This window comes from Onychomys torridus, chromosome 1, assembly GCF_903995425.1.
Source record: "Onychomys torridus chromosome 1, mOncTor1.1, whole genome shotgun sequence".
NCBI classification, from domain to species: domain Eukaryota; kingdom Metazoa; phylum Chordata; class Mammalia; order Rodentia; family Cricetidae; genus Onychomys; species Onychomys torridus.
The window spans coordinates 177,482,374-177,504,393 of NC_050443.1; the positions used below are offsets into that span (position 1 = coordinate 177,482,374).

At 42.5% G+C, this 22,020-nt stretch overlaps 1 protein-coding gene across 2 annotated transcripts in view; it reads left to right on the forward strand.

Moving 5' to 3' along the window:
- Atrnl1 (attractin like 1) overlaps positions 1–22,020 on the forward strand; it is a 577,179-nt gene that overhangs the window by 476,282 nt on the left and 78,877 nt on the right. For both annotated transcript variants that reach the window (XM_036173756.1, XM_036173764.1), the window contains one exon: positions 6,872–6,986. In XM_036173756.1, coding sequence (XP_036029649.1) covers positions 6,872–6,986 — 115 coding nt within the window. The remainder of the gene's footprint in view (positions 1–6,871; positions 6,987–22,020) is intronic.

The following is a 22,020-nucleotide window of genomic DNA, read 5'->3' on the forward strand; positions in this document are numbered from 1 at the left end:
ATTACTTATAAACTGTATGGACGCAGCAGGCTTCTTGTTATCTACTTCTTATATCTTAAATTAACCCATATCTATTAATCTATAAGTTGCCACGTGGCTCAAGGCTTACCAGTACCTTACTTCTCACATTTCATGGTTGTGGCTGGCAGTGTCTCTCTGCCTCAGCCTTCCACTTCCCAGAATTCTCTTCTCTGCTTGTCCCGCCTATACTTCCTGCCTGGCTACTGGCCAATCAGCATTTTATTTATTAACCAATCAGAGCAACACATTTAACATACAGAACATACCACAGCACTTCTGGTACCTAACTCCTGGGCTGTAAAGCTGGCACTAAGGTGCCTGGTGTCACAACTGAGCCTCCTCACTCCCAAGTCCCTGCCATGTAGTAAAAAGCAAGTTTCAATCTAGCAACATAGAATACTACAGATTTGAACCTTCAGCATACATGGATGGTTTTGAATTTGTGCCTTTATGTAATAAGAACAGAGACACGTGGAGATGTGTCCTCAAAGGAGAATACTTAGTATGATGTGAAAGTCGGGTCCTTCAGAGCCTCCAACCATTTCTGTGAGTTGTTTTATTCCTTGACCTGTTCCCACAGACAGTACCTTATTCTCTATGAATGGACTTCCAGAATGGTTTAGCCTTGTTTTTGAGGGCATTCCATCAGCTTAATGTATTTTTGTAAGTGAGGATTCTCCTACTGAATAAAGCCAGCTAATGTACCTTTTTCATTTATCATTTCATGTAAGAGAAAAGTCAATCAGTAAAGAACATGGTTTCCAGCCTCGCCCATTTTTCAAGACTGACAGTGAAATCCAAGAATCTGATTTTGGCTTCTGAAAGCCTGGGACTTGCTGATCCTATGGAATCCAATGTATTTGATTAGCTGTAAACAATCTACTGCACTGACTTAATTCAAGACTCAGTAAATTAATTCAATTTTATTAATGTGACAAAAAAACTAAATTTTCTATCAATCTAAACAGTCATCAAACTGCAAATACCCAACCGTTCATTTTTATAGAGAGGTCTGGTAAGAATAGCATTACATACATTTTAGAAGTGAAATGCTAGAGTGATTAATGTGCAGTTGTTTGCATTTTTAATAGTTCACTCATATATCAGATTAGTATTTGTGAATACTATCAGACTATTCTTTCTCTGTCAAAACACTCATTACTGCTGACAGCTATAACATATCCACATTAATCCTTGATTCAATTTTCTAATTGCTTTTTTGGCATGCAGTGGTGGCCACTCAGGCCCATGTGATCTTATTCATATCCCATAAGAATGTTCTTTAAATTATAACGGCCATTAAAAGTGCCTGAGCAGGAGAAAAAAAAAAAAACATTAGCAAGCATTAGAAATTTTAAATTTCATGATACTTAGGCATAGTACTAGGTACTGCTATGTCAGATATTCTACAGTTTATCCATAAATTATATAAATCATAGTCACAAATTATTAAAGAGGAAAAGGACTCTGAAAGTCACTCATCCTACTGGTTCACTTTACATTTGGAGGAAGTGATGTAGTGGTACACAGACAGACAGACATGTCAAAGCTGACCCGGGACTCATTTGTTCCAACTCATTATGTGTTTTTGTGGCTGTGTGGGTGTGTTTGTGGGGGGGGGGTGTTTCTCGTGGTTATTTTATGTGCTTTTTTCCTTTGCTATTTATTTTTGATTTGTTTGTTTCATTTTTGTTTGCCTAGTTGTTGTTTGTTTGGTTGGTTTGGTTTGGATTCTTTTTCTAAGAAGAGAGAGAAAAGGGGCTTAGAGTTTGGTGGATGGGGAGGCAGGGACAATCTGGGAGGAAGAATGGAAGGAGAAAGTGTGATCAGAATCTATTCTATGGAAAAATTTGTTAAAAACTTTAAATAAAAAATACAGTGTATAAAATTATTAAATGATTAAAATAAATGGGAAGATATATAATTTTTATAACTAAAATCCTCAGTTGGTTTCTACTACTCATAGCCAACTGAAGGGATGACAGAAGCCTTTAATTTTAAAAATGTACTCTTCATAAAATTGTATATTGAGAATGTAGAGTAGCCTGATAACATTGCGGCTAGAACCTACGTATTCGAACCCTGATGTGCCCCTAACTGCCTGTGTTACTTGGCAGTATCGGCCGGCTGACCTCTCTGAACTCTAGTTTCTTTATCTGTGTAACAGAAAATGACAGGTTCTCCTAGTAAGCCAGCTACATAGTTACACATAGTTACACAAAGTTACACATAGTTACACAAAGTTACACATAGTTACACATAGCAATGTGTGTTAAGTGCTTAGCAGCACTCAGAATACCTAAGTACACAGTACATGTTAGTAGTTATTATTTTCAGTGTTTTGTTGTCTCTCCAGTACCCATATTTGGATATTGTCATGGTGTGCTGTTGGCTCGCTGCTTCCCCTGTGACAAGCTTACCTGCCCCTATCTCCCCTCTTTTACGCATGTGGTATTCACTACAACTTGCTACAGACAAGGCAAAGACTAACTCAGGGACTCATGGACACCCAACGTGTGCACCAATACCTATAATAAAAGACTGAGAGACAACTCCCCCAAGTCAGCATAATGCTTGGCCATTTCAAAGAAAGGACCTAAGAATGAGAAACTTGATTTAGGTAGTTTTAGGTGGCACACACCCCTGACCCCAGCACTGGCACACACACACACCCCTGACCCCAGCACTGGCACACACCCTTGACACCAGCACTGGCACACACACACCCCTGACACCAGCACTGGTGCACACACACACCCCTGACCCCAGCACTGGTGCACACACACACACACCCCTGACCCCAGCACTGGTGCACACACCCCTGACCCCAGCACTGGCACGCACACATACCCTGACCCCAGCACTGGCACGCACACATACCCTGACCCCAGCACTGGCACACACACACCCCTGACCCCAGCACTGGCGCACACACACACACACCTGACCCCAGCACTGGCACACACACACACACCCCTGACCCCAGCACTGGCGCACACACACACACACCCCTGACCCCAGCACTGGCGCACACACACCCCTGACCCCAGTGCTGGCACACAAGCTCATGCAGAAGGATCGTGACCTCCAGGGACAGCATCATAGTCAGGTAACACTGATGTGGCTCTGAGGGGTGTCTGTCTGACCACCATCTTTATGGTCTTCCTCTAAACCATCACTTCTTACCTATGAGTCTGAACCCCGCACACGAACAACTGGTCTGAGAGCATCAGATATTCTGTTAAACCCGAGACCACCATGCCATGGGCTTCCAGAGATGGCCTCTCTGCGGTTTCTGAGCAGGTGAAGAGGAAACTTTAGCTAGCTTTGCCCTTTGGCGTGTTCTAAACCTGCAGGGACTCATGTCACAAATGAGTCTCACTTTCAGAACATATTATGTTTCAAGATATACCCTGAAACTATTTGTGATTCCAGAAGCTTTCCTGGTTATTTGTCTTTAGTAGCTAAAAAAGACTGGGAAGGATTTGCCATAGCATTTGTGACCCATCATAATGACGACTTGAAAAATCTCCAGCAAGCCAGCAGTTGTGTGGGTGTCCATGCGCGTGCGTCCTGAACTAGGGCTGCACGTTACATGTTACATCACTGTCAGTGTTTCCTACCAGCTTTTCGCAGCACAACACACAGGGAAATGCCTTGCAGTCAATCCCAGCTGCAGAGTGCTGCAGGCAACAGGCCTGAGCCTTATCGTCTCTCAAGGCAGCAATGGAAAACCCACGATAAATTGCAAGATTCTCTGAGCATGTTATGTCACTGTGAGGAGACAGTGATTCACAGTTATATGTTTGCCACAAAACATCTGACAAACCTCAGGGTATCCAAAACATTATCATGTGTAGCATGTTGCCACTTTCTTTTGTAAAATTCCAGTGTTATATAGTGTTTCTTTCCTTTCTCTAAATTTAAAATCCCGTATTTAAACTGATATCTGTCACAAATTCTTTCACAAAATTTTTAATTATGTGAATTCCTTCCAGAAGTGTCAAAGAACTGGCTAGTAACTAATATTTTAAACATAATGAATAATTCATGTTTTGCTAATATCCTTCTATGAAAATTCTTGGAGCTGAATATAGACCAAGTTGTAAGCCAATTTGATTTTAAAATAGAAGTTTAATCTCCTTTTACATAGCTTATCAACACAGAGAGGTTTTTAAAGGTATTTTCTATATGATCACAGCAAAAGTGAGAGAGAGAGAATTAGTCTAGGAATGATTCTACAAACTGGGTGTTGTGGCCCACGCTTTTAATCCCAGAACTCAGGAGGCAGAGTCAGGTGGATCTCTGTGAGTTCAAGGCCAGCCTGGGCTACAGAGTGAGTTTCAGGGCAGCCAGGGCAACACAGAGAAACCCTGTCTCAAAAAAAAATAAAAATAAATAAAATAAGAAGGAGGAGGAGGAAGAAGGAGAGAGGAGGAGGAGGAGGAGGAGGAGGAGGAGGAGGAGGAGGAGGAGGAGGAGGAGGAGGAGAAGAAGAAGAAGAAGAAGAAGAAGAAGAAGAAGAAGAAGAAGAAGAAGAAGAAGAAGAAGAAGAAGAAGAAGAAAAGGAAGGAGGGGGAGGAGGGGGAGGAGGGGGAGGAGGGGAGGAGGATTCTACAGACTAGGTCTTCTCTAGGCATAATTCCTGTGCTGTGGTCAGTTTCTCACACCCTTTGTCCTCCAGTGTGGTCTTTATAGTTTAAAGTGTTGTGTAATTAGACACTGTTCCACCAGAAACTCACAGTTAAACTTACACTTTACTAAGTTTTCCTTCAGTTGGTCTTTTGGAATTTGCAGTCTTTCCTGTAGTGTTAAAAGGTAGGAAGGGCCAGGCGGTGGCGGCGCACGCTTTTAATCCCAGCACTCAGGGGCAGAGCCAGGTGGATCTCTGTGAGTTTGAGGCCAACCTGGGCTACAGAGCGAGATCCAGGACAGGCACCAAAACTACACAGAGAAACCCTGTCTCGAAGAAAAAAAATGTAGGAAGATAGCCTTGCAACAAGACTCCCAAATGGACTCCCAAACCATGGATTGTTTCCTAAAGCCCCACACTATTTCTCAAAAATCTTTAGTCATATTCAAATTCTGCCACTCTAGTTTCTGTAACAAGTTTTTTGTTAATGACTTTGGATAAACTAAATGTATTGGTTGTTCCACTTAGAGCTAGAAAACAAAATAACAAAGATAACCTTGTCTGCTGATTCCAATCATCAGTTTTTCTTATCTACAATGTAAGAGTTTCTGATATTTCCAATAAATTACTGTCATTTAAACCTGGAATTCATTTTACATTCTCTTCATATATTTTAGCAAACTGACCTTTACATCTATTTTGCATCTATTAAATTAAAATACATTTCAGTTGCCTAGAAATATGGTTGGAAATTTCATAGTGCTTTTTTCTGTTAGTCTTACCATGTGACAAGCCTATTCTCTAAATATTTAAATCATTGGATAATATCTATGTATTTATGCTAATTCTGACTTAACATTTTCAAGACTTAATCTGTTAAATTAAATGTAAACTTTTAAAGTATCCGACCATCAGATCGTGTAACTTGGTGCCAGTAAAACAACATGGCTGATCACATCATCTTGAACATTTTAACGCCCTTCACTTCCCATCCTGGCCACTTCCGCCTTTGTATTGAAAACTTCCAAAATATATCTATAGGAGGAAACTTTTATACATGAGATTTATGTTGCTATAAAGGAGAAATCCTTTATAACCACATAAAAGTGTTGTAACCAGGAACTCAGTCTAAGTTTTACATAAAAGGAGACATATTTTATCTTTAATGCCTCATTAAGCTTTCTGGAAATGGCAATATTCTAGAATATTCTAGGTGAATGATTACATATGTCTATATTTCTTGAAAAGTTCAAATATCTTAAGTAGAAAAAAATCTGAATAAATCATTTGTTCTAATAATTGAAGGTATTTTCCCTGTAATTTGTCTTTCTTCTATTTAATTTTGCCTTTATGCAGAGGTACTACTTTGGCATATCAGCTGTCTCCCACCTGTAATTCTTCAAATAATGTAGCCCATACTTCCATTCCTAGGCCAAGATGATAACCCATAATGTCTCAAAAGTCACTTTAGTTATTTTAAGCCCAAAATATGCATATATTTGTGTGTAAGTAGGAAGGAGGTGAGTGTGTAGGTATGTGTACATGTAGTAGTATGTGTATGTGGAGTGCATGTTTATAGAAATATAGATATATAGATAATGGAACTCTCCCTTACGTATGGAGTTCCCTTAAGCCATATATACAGAAAAAAAGAACAGAGATGTGGTCACTAGGTCAGGAAGGGATAGAGAGGTTGGCATAGAGCAGTGGCCATAAACCTAGCTTGATAAGGTGACTGAATCTAGGTATCTGTGTACAGCAGGAAGGCTGTATGTAATAACATTATATTGTCTGCTAAACTGCTAAAAGGGTAGACTCTGTGGAATGATGGAAATTTTCTTGACATTGGCAATAACATTGCTTGTGTTTGGTGTATTCAACATGCATACATGGACGTCATCTTTAAAAATAGATATGCCAATAGATCACAGTATGGACTTGTGATCACTAAGTTAGATCAATGAGGTTTTGAGCGCATCACTGATGAAAGGGGAAAACTGGGGAAAGCAACCAAAGGTGCATACTCTGTGACACATCCTACTGAGGTGTGCTCGTGTGCTCAACAGAGAGCTAATCACACATCCACACTGTGCCAGAGCTATGATATCCCCCAACAAGTAGGAATGCAGTTTCACTCACTGAGGGATCGAGGAAATGCAAAGAAAATTAGCCAGGCCATGTCACCTATACAAACTTACAGTGAGTTTTCTTTTTCAGGGTGCACCTAAACCAATAGCCATAGAACCCTGTGCTGGGAACAGAGCTGCGGTCCTGACTGTGTTTCTGTGTCTTCCGAGAGGATCATCAGGCGCTCCACCCCCTGGGCAGTCAGGTATGATACATGAGCCAACAGTGGTTAAACACACTGAGAGGAAGAAACAGCACTGAAGTCACTGCTGTCAGGACCCTTAGCCGGTTCTAACTCAGAACATGGTAATAAAATCTTATTAGCATGTAAACTGTCACACAAATATGTGCATTCTATGCTTAGACATTATCCAGTGTTTCCCACATAAACACCTGTTGATGTATGTGTGTTTGTGTAGTGTGTTGTAATTTGATTGTTGTGAGAACACTCACTCACTAGCAAGGAAATAAGTCCTTGATGTTTTTGGCCAGCTTCCTTTTTCCTACTACGTGTGGCTTATAGGAAGCCACATTGTAGCTATGAAGAAAACTTTGCATCATTGATGTGGAGCCAGCCCAGGGGAGTGTGTGTTTATGGGCTCAGCAGCTATCTTTTCTCCCTCAACCCCAGACAAGCTGACTGATGGGCTAGGCGCTCTCTTTCTCTCAGATGAGCGCAGTGGGTCCTGTTCTGAGTCACCTTTCCCTACCTGAAAAGCATGTTTTGGTTTTGGAGCTGGTTGTAAGTATGGTCTTGGAGTTTCCTCATACCTAGGATGCCATCCATACTGTAAACACACTCAATGTGACTGTAATTGGCAGTCTGATCACATGTGATATTCATTTCTCTGTTTACATGTTATAGTCCATCTATCAAAAAAAATTTTTTTATTCTGATTCTTTTCTGGTCAACTCTTAATGAAATGAATGTTTTTAAGAGCAAGAGAGATTCCAGATCTTTTTCTTCAGTTCTTTATACAACCAGGGGTCCTGGCAGCTTCTGTAACTGTAATGGATGATAAACTTGCCTCTCTACTTATTTTATCTTTGCTTACTCCCCAACTTAACTTTGACCTTGCTGTGGTTTGTATTTATCCCCTCCCAAAATGGAAAACATACCACTTTACATCTTTTAAGCTCTAAGTATCTTGTGCTACAAAACTACCCCATGTGAACAGTTCCCAACAGCCTTTTATTCCTCGTTTACAACACTCTTGAGGTCGTCTTAGTGCAAGAATTTCTACCCAAATTTAACAGTAAATGTTTATTCGAAAAAGAGATCCTGTCCACACCTTCGTAAACACCAGGTGGGTGTCTGTGCTTTCAGTACTACCCCGTGGACAGCCGCAGAGGGAGAAGCTTTAGCACTGGTCAGATGGGACGGATATTTATAGTTCTGTGCCCAGCTAATGGAAGCATGGCTCTAAAGCTGGGAAGATTTCCAAAACAAATACTTCACTAATGAAAACAAGCCAAGGTGATATAGACCGAGGTTCCTCTTGATCCCTGACAAGCTGCCTTACTGACTGGGAGAAGTAAAGGCAGCTGCCAATGTTCGCTGTCCCTTTAACCTCTGAGATCCTCTTTGACTGGTTTTTAAAAGCCTTATATTTGTGTGGACCATCACTGTAGCCATTTGCTTACAGGGGAGGCATTATGATTCCTCGTGATAATGCTACTTTAGCTGTGGTGTTTACACAATGCTCTCCTATTTTTCACATTTGATCTTTATGACAAGGCTGTGAAATAGGTAATACAGAACTCTAAGTGAGAAGAGTCAGGTGTAGAAAGCACTGTGATTCTATGGTCAAGGAATAATTGGAATGGGGAGACAAGGGTAGAGAGCAAAGGAAAAAATACTACTGCTAGCATTCTATCTGGAGCAGAGAACCTATTCTCTATAATTAACAGCCCACATCATCATAAATTGAAGCATTGGGATTGATGATGATGATGTCTACAGGGCTGCTCTAGGTAGACAGATGAAACACTGAGATAGCTCTCATACTTTCTCCAGAGCCTGGAAAGTGAAGGATGTGGTGTATGTCTCTGTGCATTATTCAAGACAATCTTGTTGCTTGTTTGTTTTTAAAAACCTAATAAATTTGTCCAGATATTCTTGGAGGAATAAGAATATTCTTTGGTTCTATCCTTCAAGATACAGTGTTATCTATTGACAGCATCTGCTTTGAAATAAATGATATGCTAATGGGTAGATAGGATGATGGTTGATTGACAGGTATGAAGCAAGCAATGTAAAAATGTCAATGGGAGACTCAAAAGTGATGGGAATACCAGCATCTATTATGTTCATTATAAGTTTCAATTTTGCTATATCACTGATTTTTTTTATAGTAAAACCTTTGGATATAATAGAATAGCAATCTTGTGACTATGCTGGAAAGCAGAGTCTGTGGGTGCCTTCGGGACAGTCACCTTTCCTGGACCTGTTTTTGCCCATTCAGCACACTGATGTTAAGGGTCACCTTCCTCTCAAATCCACTCAGACTGTCACAGACTATCTCCATGAAATTGGTCACACATAGAGAACACTTACCAGGCTTCTGAGTCTTCTTTGATCCTGTCAGGGTGACAGTTAAGTTCACAACCATACTCTTTCTCAAAATTTGCATTTAGCACCTGGCAGTGAGTGTCTAGAAACATACTCTAGTGGCCATCTCCTGCAGGGGCAGCTAGCGCTCTTATGGGATTCAAAAGTGCTTTACCTCTTTCTACTATTTCTGTAATATTTAATGAGTAGGGGTGTCCTTTTTGGTGTATGTCTTGAAAATGTGAACTGCCTTTGGCCTTCATCTAATCTGAGATCAAAAGAAAAACTGCATGCTCTCTGGATTACTCAGGTGCTAATCTTTTTCTTGGCATTATCTGTTCACTTTTTAAAAAACATACAAAGTAATGGGTTTCACTGGGACATTGCTATACAAATATGAGGTCATTAAACTTTGTTCTTGTTTGCCCTTCTCGTGGTCTTCTTTCAACCCTCCACTCTCAGCCCCTTCTCCTGCTTTCTCCACGTAGATTCCGTTCTCCTTTCTTGACTCCACCTCTTCAGACTTCTCCTAATCTGCTAATCTTTGTAGAGTATGTGTGTGTGTGTGTGTGTGTGTGTGTCTGTATATGTATGTTTGTGTGTCTGTGTGTATGTCTGTTGTATGAGCATGTGTATAAATGTGTGTGTCTGTATATGTCTATGTGTGTGTGTGTGTGTGTGTGTGTGTGTTGTTTTTCTATATATATTTCAGTGCTCATGAGTAATTCTCCCCTAAGGTGGCTTATAAGTAAAGCACAAGATATTAAATGGTTTTTTGTCTGTTTGTGTTTGATGTCTGTAGAGTTGGACTAATCAGGTACCTTGCTCACCCAGCAAACATGCTGCTTCATGTTTGAGCAGCCTTGCACTACACCAGACTCTGAGGTTACCGTGAGATCTACACTGTTGGCATGTGTTCACCATGCAGCCACTTTCTCTTCTCACCTCACAGTTGCTGCAGAACCTGCATCCCATGAAAACATGACACATAACATAGCCAAGCTTGTCTCCAGTCACTCAGACAGTATTGTCCCCAAGCATTTGAGAGTCACATTAGGATGAAATGTGGACAAAGGAAGTAGACCTCTGGAGAAGCACACATTAGAAAAGATAATGACTACTGACTCTGATGGAGGATTATGGATTCCAGTTTATGAATTCTTCCTAATGAGAGGCAGATTGATGTGCCTCACTGGATTAAAAGTCCCAGGGCCCCAAATGTCTGCTGCTAGAATAAAACCGTGTGCTTCAACTAAAACAAAATTTTACTATGACCCAGTCTCCTGCATGATTCATTTTTGAAGATTTTGTTATTGGGGGGGGGGGGGGTGTGCGTGCGCGCGCGCGTGCGCGCACACTCACATGTGTGGTCAGACACACACACAGTGCAGCATATGCGTGAGGTAAAAGGCAGCTTTCTGAGGTCTCTTCTTTCCTTCTACTTTGTGTGATTCCTGGGGTGGAGTACACCTTACACAGCTGGTGCCCCTGCTGACTGGGCTGTCTCCTCAGCATTCGTGGGGTGTCTGACATTAACAAGGAAAACACTGCTGGGAAGTCTAAGACTGTGGCTTCTCAGTTTAGGTTTAGACAGTTGGGCAAGATGACCAGACTTTTTCAGAACAATCTACAAGTATTGCATTAAGTTTAAAATGATATTCTAGCTACAGCGTCATTGAGTCATTTCCTGTTTCAAGCAATGATAAAAAGCCCTTTGAAGTTAAACATGAGAGAGAGAAATAACAATTCTGGGCCAGCTGTTGTATTAAGATACATAAACATGCATGTGTATATGCACACACACACACACACACACACACACACACACAAAGTATGTACACGTACATACACACCATGCACACACATATACACAAACATACCTACTGCTTCCAGACCCTTTGGGAAGCTGCTGTTGATTCCCCCTTTTATCTGAATCTCTGCAGAGAGTGAATGACTTGGCCAGACTCCATTCAGCTAATCAGTGAGTGAGCTGGAATTCAAACCCAGGGCCTTTGGACCCTCAGCCTATAACCACTGTGACCTCAATACAAACATGAGGTGCTTCTATATATAGCCCTCAGTCTGAAAAACAAGCAAACAGACAAACTTAAATCTAGTCAAGAAATACATGGAGGGTCTGTGTTAATCAGTGGGCTTTAGAAAGCAAGCCAGATTCATTGGTCTTTCTTAGTGATTTCACTGTAGAAATTTGATAAAATGCAAATATGTGCTTGTCATGCCATACCTGCTAGGAAACCCTGGTCTGTGTGTCATGACAACAGGAGTGTACGATGACATGAGAGGAACTTGGCGTGTCAGTTATGGCAACAACAGAGTTACCAGTCCTAAGGTGGGGACCAGGATCGCCACTAGCTAGCTGTGGTGGTATTGTGTTCCCCAATATATTGTGCACCTTAATAAACTAATCTGGGGTCAGAGAACAGAACAGCTGCTAGATAGACATAGAGGCCAGAAAATGGTGGCACACACAACTTTAATCCTAACATTCCCAAGGCAGAGATCCATGGGGATCTCTGTGAGCTCAAAGCCACACTGGAAACAGCCAGGCATGGTGACACATGCCTTTAATCCCAGGAAGTGATGGCAGGAAGCAGAAAGGTATATAAGGTGAGAGGACCAGGACTAGGCTGGTTAAGCTTTTAGGCTTTGAGCAGCAGTTCAGCTGAGATCCATTCGGATGAGGACATAGAGGCATCTTGTGTGAGGAAACAGGATCAGCTGAGGAACTGGTGAGGTGAGGTAGTTGTGGCTTGTTCTGCTTCTCTGATCTTTCAGCGTTCACCTGGCTCTAGGTTTGTTTTTATTAGTAAGACCTTCTAGGATTCGTGTTACAACTAGCTGTGCCATTTTCTTGTGACTGGGCTGTAGTCTGAAGATTCACTCACTCTAAACTGACTGTACAGCTCTTCTACAAACTGGTCATTTAACGGGTGCTTCCGGTTTCCTGGGACCAGCGAGGAATGTTTATTTTCCCATGTACCCCTTGCCAGGGACAAAAATTAGCTTCTGTCTGAATCAGTGTTTCTGTTACTGTGATAAACACTGTGACCCAAAGCAACCTGGAGAGGACAGGGACTGTCTCATCTTACAACTCTCGGGTCATACTACATCACTGAGGGAAGTCAGACCCTGGGGCAGAGACCATGGCTGCTTACTGGCTTGTTCCCTCTGCCTGCTTTCATGTACCATGCAGGGCGAGGGGTCCAGGGGTGGCACCACCCACAGTGGGCTTGGTACTCCCACGTCAGTCATTATTCAAGAAAATACCCCACAGACTTGCTTACAGGCAATCTGATGGAGGCATGATTCTAGCTTGTAGCAAGTTGACAAAAACAACCACAACCTAGCTAGCAGTGTCCTGTGTGTGTGTGTGTGTGTGTGTGTGTGTGTGTGTGTGTGTGTGTGTAAAACCTGCTGAGTCCATTTAGTGTTGCTCTTATGTATATGTTTTAAGGGCTGACCACTTAGTATTGGACCAGTGGGGGGGTTCATCCCTGAGGAAGACTGATTCTTTTTCTCAGCAGTCATTAGCTGCCTTATGAGATTTTCTTCCTCCTCGGTGGCATGTCAGCTGGTGCTGTCATTGTCCAGGTCTGTCATTGTGTGGGCAACCACAATGCTGAGATTTCATAGGTGCAGCTTTACTGTCATGGAGAGAACAGACATCCTAGCGCTCTGCACTTTGGGTCATTCTACTCTCTCTCCCACAATGTTCCATTGGCCTAAGGTATCGGGATTGTAGATGTCTCCATTGGAGCCTGGCACTCATGACCAGTTCTATAAATTTTTACCTCTTAGGGATTTCTGTGATGTCCTCGTCTGCTGCAAAAGAAAGATGCCTTTTCGATAAGAGGTCAGATCTACTCTTATCTGTGGGAGTAAGGACAAATGCTTAGAATACAGTTAGACATTATAGTGTTTAGGAAAGTGGTAATAGTAAGTTCTCCTCTGCTTAGTTAGGGTTACAGGGCCAGAGGTGAATCCCCTCCTGCTGAGTGGGCTGTAAGTCCAGTTCAACTGCTGTTGTTTACTCCCAAGATGTAAGTGCCACTATTGCGCCTTTGGGGCTGTCTCATCATGCTGATCATTGTGAACAGACATCACCAATGAGGAGGACTGTTGCTTTTCTGCCTTGGCAGCTTGCATGGTGTCTTATGGTACTCTGAGACCTAGTCCTCAGGGAGAGGCTTCTGGGTCAGACCCAGCTCAGTTGCATCCAAAGTGCATGGTGTCTTCAGCAATAGAGACTTACTTTCAACTTCTGGAAGGGAACCAAGGGCAATGGCAATAGCCTGTGTTGTTTTGGGGGCCTCTTGGACTCTTCAGACAAACATCTTGAAAGGCTTCTCATGCCTGGTCCTTTGGCATTTTTAAAATACAGTCTGTGGCTCTTCTTAAAGTACTGCCATCTCAAGTGGCATGATTTCACTCAAATATATGCATGTATAACATTTAATTTTGTGAGAACATGTAATAATATGATTTCGTTGACTTTCTAAGACATCCTCAGTGTTATTTGTCCCCCCCACCTTCCTACCCTCACAGTTAAAGGTCATCCTTTCCCAGTCTCCTCCCTCAGATCACCTGTGTCCTGCCCCTTTCTAGAGCCCTGCCCCCACCCCATGGTCGCTTTTTACTGGTCTCCATGGTTACTCCACATCTAAAGTTTTGAATCTAGGAACCACAAAGATAGAACATGAGGCATGTATCTTTCTGGGTCTGGGTTACCACACTCAGTATAATATTTCCTACTTCCATCCATTTATCTGTAAGTTTCATGATTTCATTTTTCTTTACTGAATAGTATTCCATACTGTATTTGTACCACATGTTCATTATCCATTAATCAGTTGAAGAACAGTTGGATTGTTTCCATTTCCCAGCCATTGTGGATAGGGCAGCCATGAACATGGCCGATCAAGTACCTGTGGAGTAGGGTATGATTTAGAGACAGGTTCTAGAAATGCCGGATCTTGGTGACACACCCTGTCCTCTCAAACCAGTTCTCAAACTAGTTTCCATTTTCCAGAAGTCGATGGAATTTTCATCTAGCAGACTCTTCCTTCGTAGTTCTGTCACTCTATCTTCACACTTGTGGAAACACTTCTGTTGGTCAATCAGCACACTCTAGTAGAGGGGGTAGATGTAAGAAATACAACTATTAAATACAATTCTTTATAAACATCCAACAGGTAGGCTGGGCGGTGGTGGTGCACACCTTTAATCCCAGCACTCGGGAGGCAGAGCCAGATGGATCTCTGTGAGTTCGAGGCCAGCCTGGTCTGTAGACTGAGATCCAGAACAGGCTCCAAAGCTACACAGAGAAACCCTGTCTCAGGGGGGAAAAAAAAAAAAAAAGCCAACAGGTTAGTTACTTTTATCCTCAAATTCAATGTTGCTCATAGCCAATATATGAAACTTAACAAAGAAAGAAAAAGTGTGGTTTAATAAATGACAGAATTAGGCGGAGAACTCAGAAAGGTACTTAAGAACAAATGTCTAAAATTATTGTTGTTAATAAATATGACACTGTCTCTGAGAACACTTGATATTCAAATGCCCCAAAACCCACAGTAGGAAATAGTTTATCCTCTATGCAGAGCGCTGGCTGTTGTGAATCTACTTGCTTTTTATATTCACTCGAGTATTTAAAGCATCTGCTGTGTGTTTGGAAAGGCTGCAGGCTTTGCAGATATAAACATAGCACAAATAATCATGCAAATAAACCCATAATTTTAAAAAATATGTTAAGTGCAGTGAACAAAGGGTATGGAGGTGAAATTACAGCGCTCTCTGATTGCTAAGCCTAGTGTTGTTCTGTAGTAGTAACGGAGTAACGTGTGTGGTAATGAGTGATGCCCTTTCCTTAGTTCTCACATGGCACCACAGCTCTTGAGTGTCAGACTGCTGAATATTCTTCTCAGCTTCTGGACCATTTTCATCCCCTGCTGTTCTGTACTTTGACCCATCTCAGGTACCTACTTAGAATGCATGGACAGGCCATGCTCCAAAGCTCCTCTGCCCTGCATATCAGACTCCAGTCCCTTACAGACAAGAAGGCTTTCTGTTCCCTTGGGCCCAACCTTAGCAAGCCTCTGGGGTCCTCGCTATCTAGTTAGGAAAGCTGCTGCTGTGTACTTGTTTCCCAGTCCTGCAGCCATCTCCTCATACCTGCTGAACATCAGTCTCTCCCTGGCTGTCCTGATGCTTAGATGTAAAGTCAAAGTCACCTTCCCCTTCTCCTCCTGTCTGCCCATTCCTCTGACCACCTCTGTTCTCCTTGCCCCCACCCTGCTTCCTCCATCTTTTCCCCGCTTCTCCCCCTCCCCCCTCTCTCTATTCTCTTTTGGGTACCGTAGTCCCAGAATCTGGCCCCACAGCAGACAGAGCAGACCTTGCTTTCCAGTCTTGATTCCACCATGCTGTTTTCACACCCTGGATTTTTGCTAAGGGAAAGCACTACTGTAACCATCACTCCCCATAGACCTCCAGAGATGCACTTCAGGGTGGGTACAGCAGCAGGAGTAACACAGTGCCTCACTCTGTCCTGACCTGGTCACAAACTGGCCATCCCTCGGCCTCCATCTTCCATATGCTGCAGTCACCTGCATGTGCCACAGCACCTGGCCCTGTGCCCGTGTAGTCCCTGCAGTTCTGAGTATGTGCATATGTTTATCATACTCACCACTGTCCCTTGTACCTGAAAACCCTTTCCCTCCTCACCTTCTGATGTCACCTCCATTCCCAGAAGCGTTTGCAGTTCCATCCTGTAAGAGCTCAGTCAGCCCCAGCTCCTCTTCCCTTTACGGCTTTCTGACCTGTCAGTCACTGTGGGCTTCCCTGTACCTGATGCCGAGGTGAAAGCTGCCAACGGGAACCTGGCCTTAGTATTTGCTTGATAAACATTTGATTGATGAGTAAAATTGATTAGTCATAAAATAATGTAGAACTTCTCACCAAAAGATATATGCTATACAAATGTAAGCCCATAATCTTAGTAGATTAGGTTTTATGCTTTATTGATTCATGAAGCATTGAAGCTGCATATCTTGAGGACTAAAAATTAAGCTGAGAACTATACTTTTGATGGAATATATCTGTGAAAAATTAATTGTTTAGATTTAAGATTCAGTAGAATCAGAATATTAGTGAAGGATGACACAAAACACTAAGGTTCTGTATTTCCAACACACCCTGCATGAAGCCTGTCGTAAAATGTTCTATTTCATTATTTAATTTTATTTCTTCCTTTGATGATATTTTTTAAAACTATAAGATTTAAATTTGATATAACACAACTAGGTTTCATACTTGATGAATAAAAAATGCATTGGAATTTTATGGAGTGAAAGTCCACATACTAGTTATTCTCAAAGGAGAGAGCCTTGCAAATGATCAAAGCATTGGGTCTCACTGTTGTAATTATCATTCACAGATTGTCCAGAATCTATTCTGTGCTCCAGATACCTTTACATTATTATAACCCTATAAGTTGTAGAGTACCAAGTTTCTATAACCTGTGAGGACAATGAACTCATGGAGGTTTGGACACTTGCCTACAGCCATACAGTAAATAACTGTAGAGCCGGAATTTAAAATCAGAAAAACTTCACATACAGTGGTGTTTTTCTGAATCTTAGTTGGGGTTAGCTGGGGCTTTGCATAAACAGAGGCATTAGCTCCCTGCTGCTGAGTACAGAGCAAGCTTCTTCCCTATGACCAATGTCACTCTACAGTGGTGCAGCCATGTCTCTCTCATCTGAGATCTTAAATTTTCTTTGTGCCATGGTTAATGGAGAGAAATTGATTCATGAGTTAAAGAAACGAAGAAAAATACCAATAAGAAACCCAATGACTAGTGTGCATGACTAATGAGGCACACTTCAGTCTTGTGCTAACCCTAAAATTTGACTCAGATGTCCTCAGGCTAAGCAGTTAGAAACACTTCTCCTGAAGGTGCAGGATGCCTCACACTGACGTGAGACCTGTCGCCCCCACACTTCCCTTCTCTGCCCTTTCTCTCTCCCACCACCCTGTTTTGATAGTTCTATTATCGACTGGTAAATGATTATTTTAGTCAAGGAGGAAATGGGAGGTGGTAAAGCCCAATAATGATTACAAAGTCAGGGCAGGGGATGGAGATTCCTTCACAGTAAGAGCTGTAAGAGAAAACAGTAAGATGCAAGTTGTGTGACTATAAATTAATATCAAAAGTAAATCTCCTTCCCTTTGGCCTTCTTATGAAAAATGACACTGTACTCTCTATAAAACTGCCGCTCCTGGATTTGAAAGACTCTAAACGAAGCCTGCTGATAGTCAGTGAGGCTTCCCTAATAGACAAACTGGCTTGAACAGCAAACACACATCTCTCAAGGTCATGGAGACTGGGAAATATCTGACATACTTACAGGCCTTAATCTTGTGGAGACAGAATGGGGTCTGTTGTCTTCAAATAAGGCCACTGGTCCCACCAGTGAGGCTCTGCCTTCATAGCCAGTCTAACCTATACTCTTTTGCCATGGGATGTCCTTCTGTACGCTGTGAGTATGTGTTGCTATCAGTGGTTGATAAATAAAGATGATTTAGCCTATGGCAAGGCAGGATATATATATCCAAGTGGGAAATCCAAGCAAAGATACAGGAAAGAAGGGTCTGGGAGACTCCATCCACCTGCTCAAGGAGCAACATGGCAGCAGACAAGTAATGCCACAGCCATGTGGCAATACTCAGATTATTAGAAATGGGTTAATTTAAATGTAAGAGCTAGCTAATAATAGCCTGAGCCCTAGGCCAAACATTTGTAACTAATATTAAGCTTCTGGATGATTATTTGGAAATGGCTTCAGGACGGGGCAAGACAGAGGAAAGCTAGTGATTAGGGCTTCTGGCATCTGCATTAAACAGGATGGATGGGTAATCCTGATGGCAGAGAACTGTCATTTTGAGACTGAGAAATGACCTTAGAGGTTGCCTATTTCCAACTCACAGTTTGCAAGAAAGAAGCCTATGGAGCCATGAATAGGAGGAGACATGTTTGTAGCTGAGCTGGAGTCACAGCAAAGGTCTCTGAATCCCTCATGCAGAGGATTGGCTCTTAGTGTTTGTTTTACCGTGGTGAAGGTCTATCTAACCAGAAAAAATAATAATTTCCCTCTTAGCAAGCAGTACTGTACCACACCTACCACATAAAATGGCAGCCAAGGGCAACCCATAGAACAAAACGAGAAGTTAAGTGGTTTGAGAAAATACATCTTCTTACCATCAAGGTGATGAAATGTGGATCAAAGCCTTGGACATCACTCCCCCCCCCATAAACATTTTTCTAGGGCCTACCTCATTAGGGCAGTTGTTCCCCAGAAAACCCAGGGGCGATATATTCAAATTTTGATAAAAGTTCCTGATCATCTTTGAGTATGGTTAATTTGTGAGTGATTTTTATTTGCCTCTTTTTAATAATAAAATTTAAGATGAAAAAATCTAATCCAGTCTCAGATTGGAGTACTGTTCAGTGGTGTGATAGTGTCTTCCAGAGGTGTTGTTAGTGAGAATATGTGCTCATGCTTAATGCCAGTCCTGAGGGAGGCTCAAACAGCAGCAGTAGAAATGTAATTCCACAAAAGGTAAGTGTTGACTGTAATTTCATTAACTCCTTAAAGCCACAATGGTCTTTCTCAAAGGGCTTTTAAGGAAAAAGTTAATGACCCTCTAAGAAGTGAGTAATGTATCTCCATCTATCTGCCTTATAATTTGCAAATGAACATAGGCCATGCAAATTGAGCAGACTTTCTTAATTGATGGGCAGCATGTCCTGGGCTGTCATGCACCAAAAGCACCAGTAAAACATAAGAGAGGATGTTCATTCTTCCTTAAAGACCTAAATTGGTCCAGAAGACTCCAGGGAGGGGGTCTGAAGAGTCCTCCATAGTCCCTGGAATCCTCGTTTAGAAACCTTGGGGAATAAATGGATTCATGTCCCCTGAACCTGCTGTCTGGTATAATTTGACTTGAACCTTGACGCCCCTAAAAGTCTAGATGCAGTGACCATACATTCAGTTCCATTTATCCAGCAAGCCAGGCAAGGACCATCAGATCAATAACATGACTATGCCATCTGCCTTCCCCTTGCTCACCATCATAATGAAAAATGACTCCTTAAGTGTTCAGAGAGGCAATTAGCTCTGAAGGCTGAGCTGTAATGGGGAGAGACCAAGTTACATTTGCATTCAAAACTTTACTGGTAAAATGGAAACTGTTGTCCATATTAATAGATACATAAAATATATAAATGGGGTAATTTGGTATTACTCTATTTATGCATAATATTATCTAACTGCAGGAGCACAGAGCTAAGAAGGGCAAGGAGATGACATCTGGCTCCTCCAGCCGCCTGCACTCACAGCTGGTGACCCTGTCCAGAGTCATCTTGGACAGACAAACTGTCTGTAAAGATGTTCCCCAAAGGCGTGCTTCCAACGTCCGAGACAAAGTCATTCTGTTACTGAACAGTCTTACTGCAATTTGATCACATTTTCTTTTGTTCTCTGTCTTCTTGTCCTTGTCGCTCCAGAAATAGAGAGCAGCTGATTGGCTCTCTAGCTAACCCACCACGTGTCACAGAGCAGCTGATTGGCTCTCTAGCTAACCCACTACATGTCACAGAGCAGCTGATTGGCTCCCTACCTAACCCACCATGTATCACAGAGCAGCTTCCGAACCACCTCCAGCCTCAGTGCTGGAGTTAAGTCAGTAATCTTTGCCTTGAGCCTGTTGTCTTCCTACTGACGTGTACACGTCCCTGACCCTCAGAACTCTTCAAGCGTCCGGAGACTCATGGACTAAGTGGAGATGTGGTTCTCTTCCTTTGGTTGATGGGTGAGGACACTGACAATCCCCTGTGGAGATTTCCTCCAAGACAAAGGTCCTCTCGACTTTGCTCATGCTGCGTTTTCTGGGTTCCTAACCCCTCTTTTGAGCCAGCTGCCCTGCTGATGATGGCTGCCTCCCCCGCACCCCCAGGCCAGGCTCCTCTTTTCTGCCCCTGACCTTTGACCTGTTCTACATTGTGTCTGTGCTGCTTTTCTCCTGCACCAGAAGAGGGAGCAGTCTGTTTCAGTGAGTTTCTCTGCTTCGGGTCATTTTAAAAGTTCACGCTGTCCTTAATGCCATTCATTCTCTGCTCTAAGTCTTGATGTGTGCCTTCCAGTGCTGGATTCCAAAGAGACTTAAAGTCACACCGCGAACGCACAAGCGCGCGAACGCACAAGCGCGCGCGCGCGCGCACACACACACACACACACACACACACACACACGTGCACGCGCAGTTATGAATGTACCAGATTGCCCCTTTGCATATGCCTGTCCCTGTATACCTCTCTCTTTTTCGTCACCAAGAGAATGTCTCATTTAGGGGTCACCTGGGAACCTTCTCTACATCTCAGCCATCCACACTCCACAGCTTGGTTTCGTTTTTCATTTTACTTCTATAAAGTTTTCATTACACTGTACTCATCCCACCCAGGCAAGCCAAGGGCCGCAATTTCCACTTACCATTCTATCCTTGGTGGTAAATGGTACCTAAAGCATAATAGAAGGTCAATATATTAATTATCTTTCGCCTTTCTCTTGCTCACCTGTGCCTGTTGGCAATAACCTCCCAGAGTTAAGTTCCTAATCTGGTTGTGAATTTATACTTTCTAATGCACCTTGTTGAGTACTGGGCATTTGTACTTTACTACAAGTTATTCTAGGTGCTTCTCAAGTTTAAAAACTGAAGAAGAGAAAAAACAAAAACAAACAACAAAAACCCCTCCTTAGTCTGGCTCAGAGTCTGGTGTTTGAACTAGAACTAGAGGTTGGTTGAGGTCAACTGATTCCTCTGCACTAGCGAGGGCTGTCTCAGCCAGTTTGTCATACAAGTCTCGTAGCCGTTTACAGTGGGCGATTTTCTCGTATGTTTAAAGCATTTCTTGGGTCTCTCTTCATGTAGAAATACACCCTGTGATGCTTTGGTCGTCCGGAAGATCCTTGATTTTTGGTTCTAATAATTTTTTCTAGAAATGAATGTCCCACAGATCCTTCTCCCGTCTTAGGGCTACACACAGGATCAGAGGCCTCCACTCTCTTTTGGTGGCCTAGCATGTCTCAAGACTCTTCCTGCCACTTCACTATCCATTCACAGCTTCTGATTTTGAGTGGCTGCCTACACTCTGGGTCCTCCATCGAGTGTCTGAAGGTGCAAACACCTTTGAATGTCTACTTTAAACATGGTTTGCTCTTGCCTTTTCTCTTGTCTCTAGAACCACATCAGTCTTCCCAAACCTCCCTCACACTTAGTCTGTGCTGTGCCTTTACTCCCCTGGAGGTCACTTTGTGCCAGTCTCCTGGCTTTGATTGGGCAGCACGCAGAGTGCACAGTCATCCTCTCCTGCTGGGCCTCCTAGGTAACTCAGTCTTGGGAGAGAACGCCCAGGCTCCATTCTTGCCTGTCACCCGAGCTTCTCCCCAACTTCCTTTTTCTATCCCCATTGAAAGAATCTTAGAAACCCCAAACAGCTCTGCAGTACTGCTTCTCACCTATCATGTTGGTGAAAATTAAAAATGACAATATATTGCAGGTGAGAACAGACAGCTGTAACCACACTGAAGGGAATTTGGCAATGCCTAAC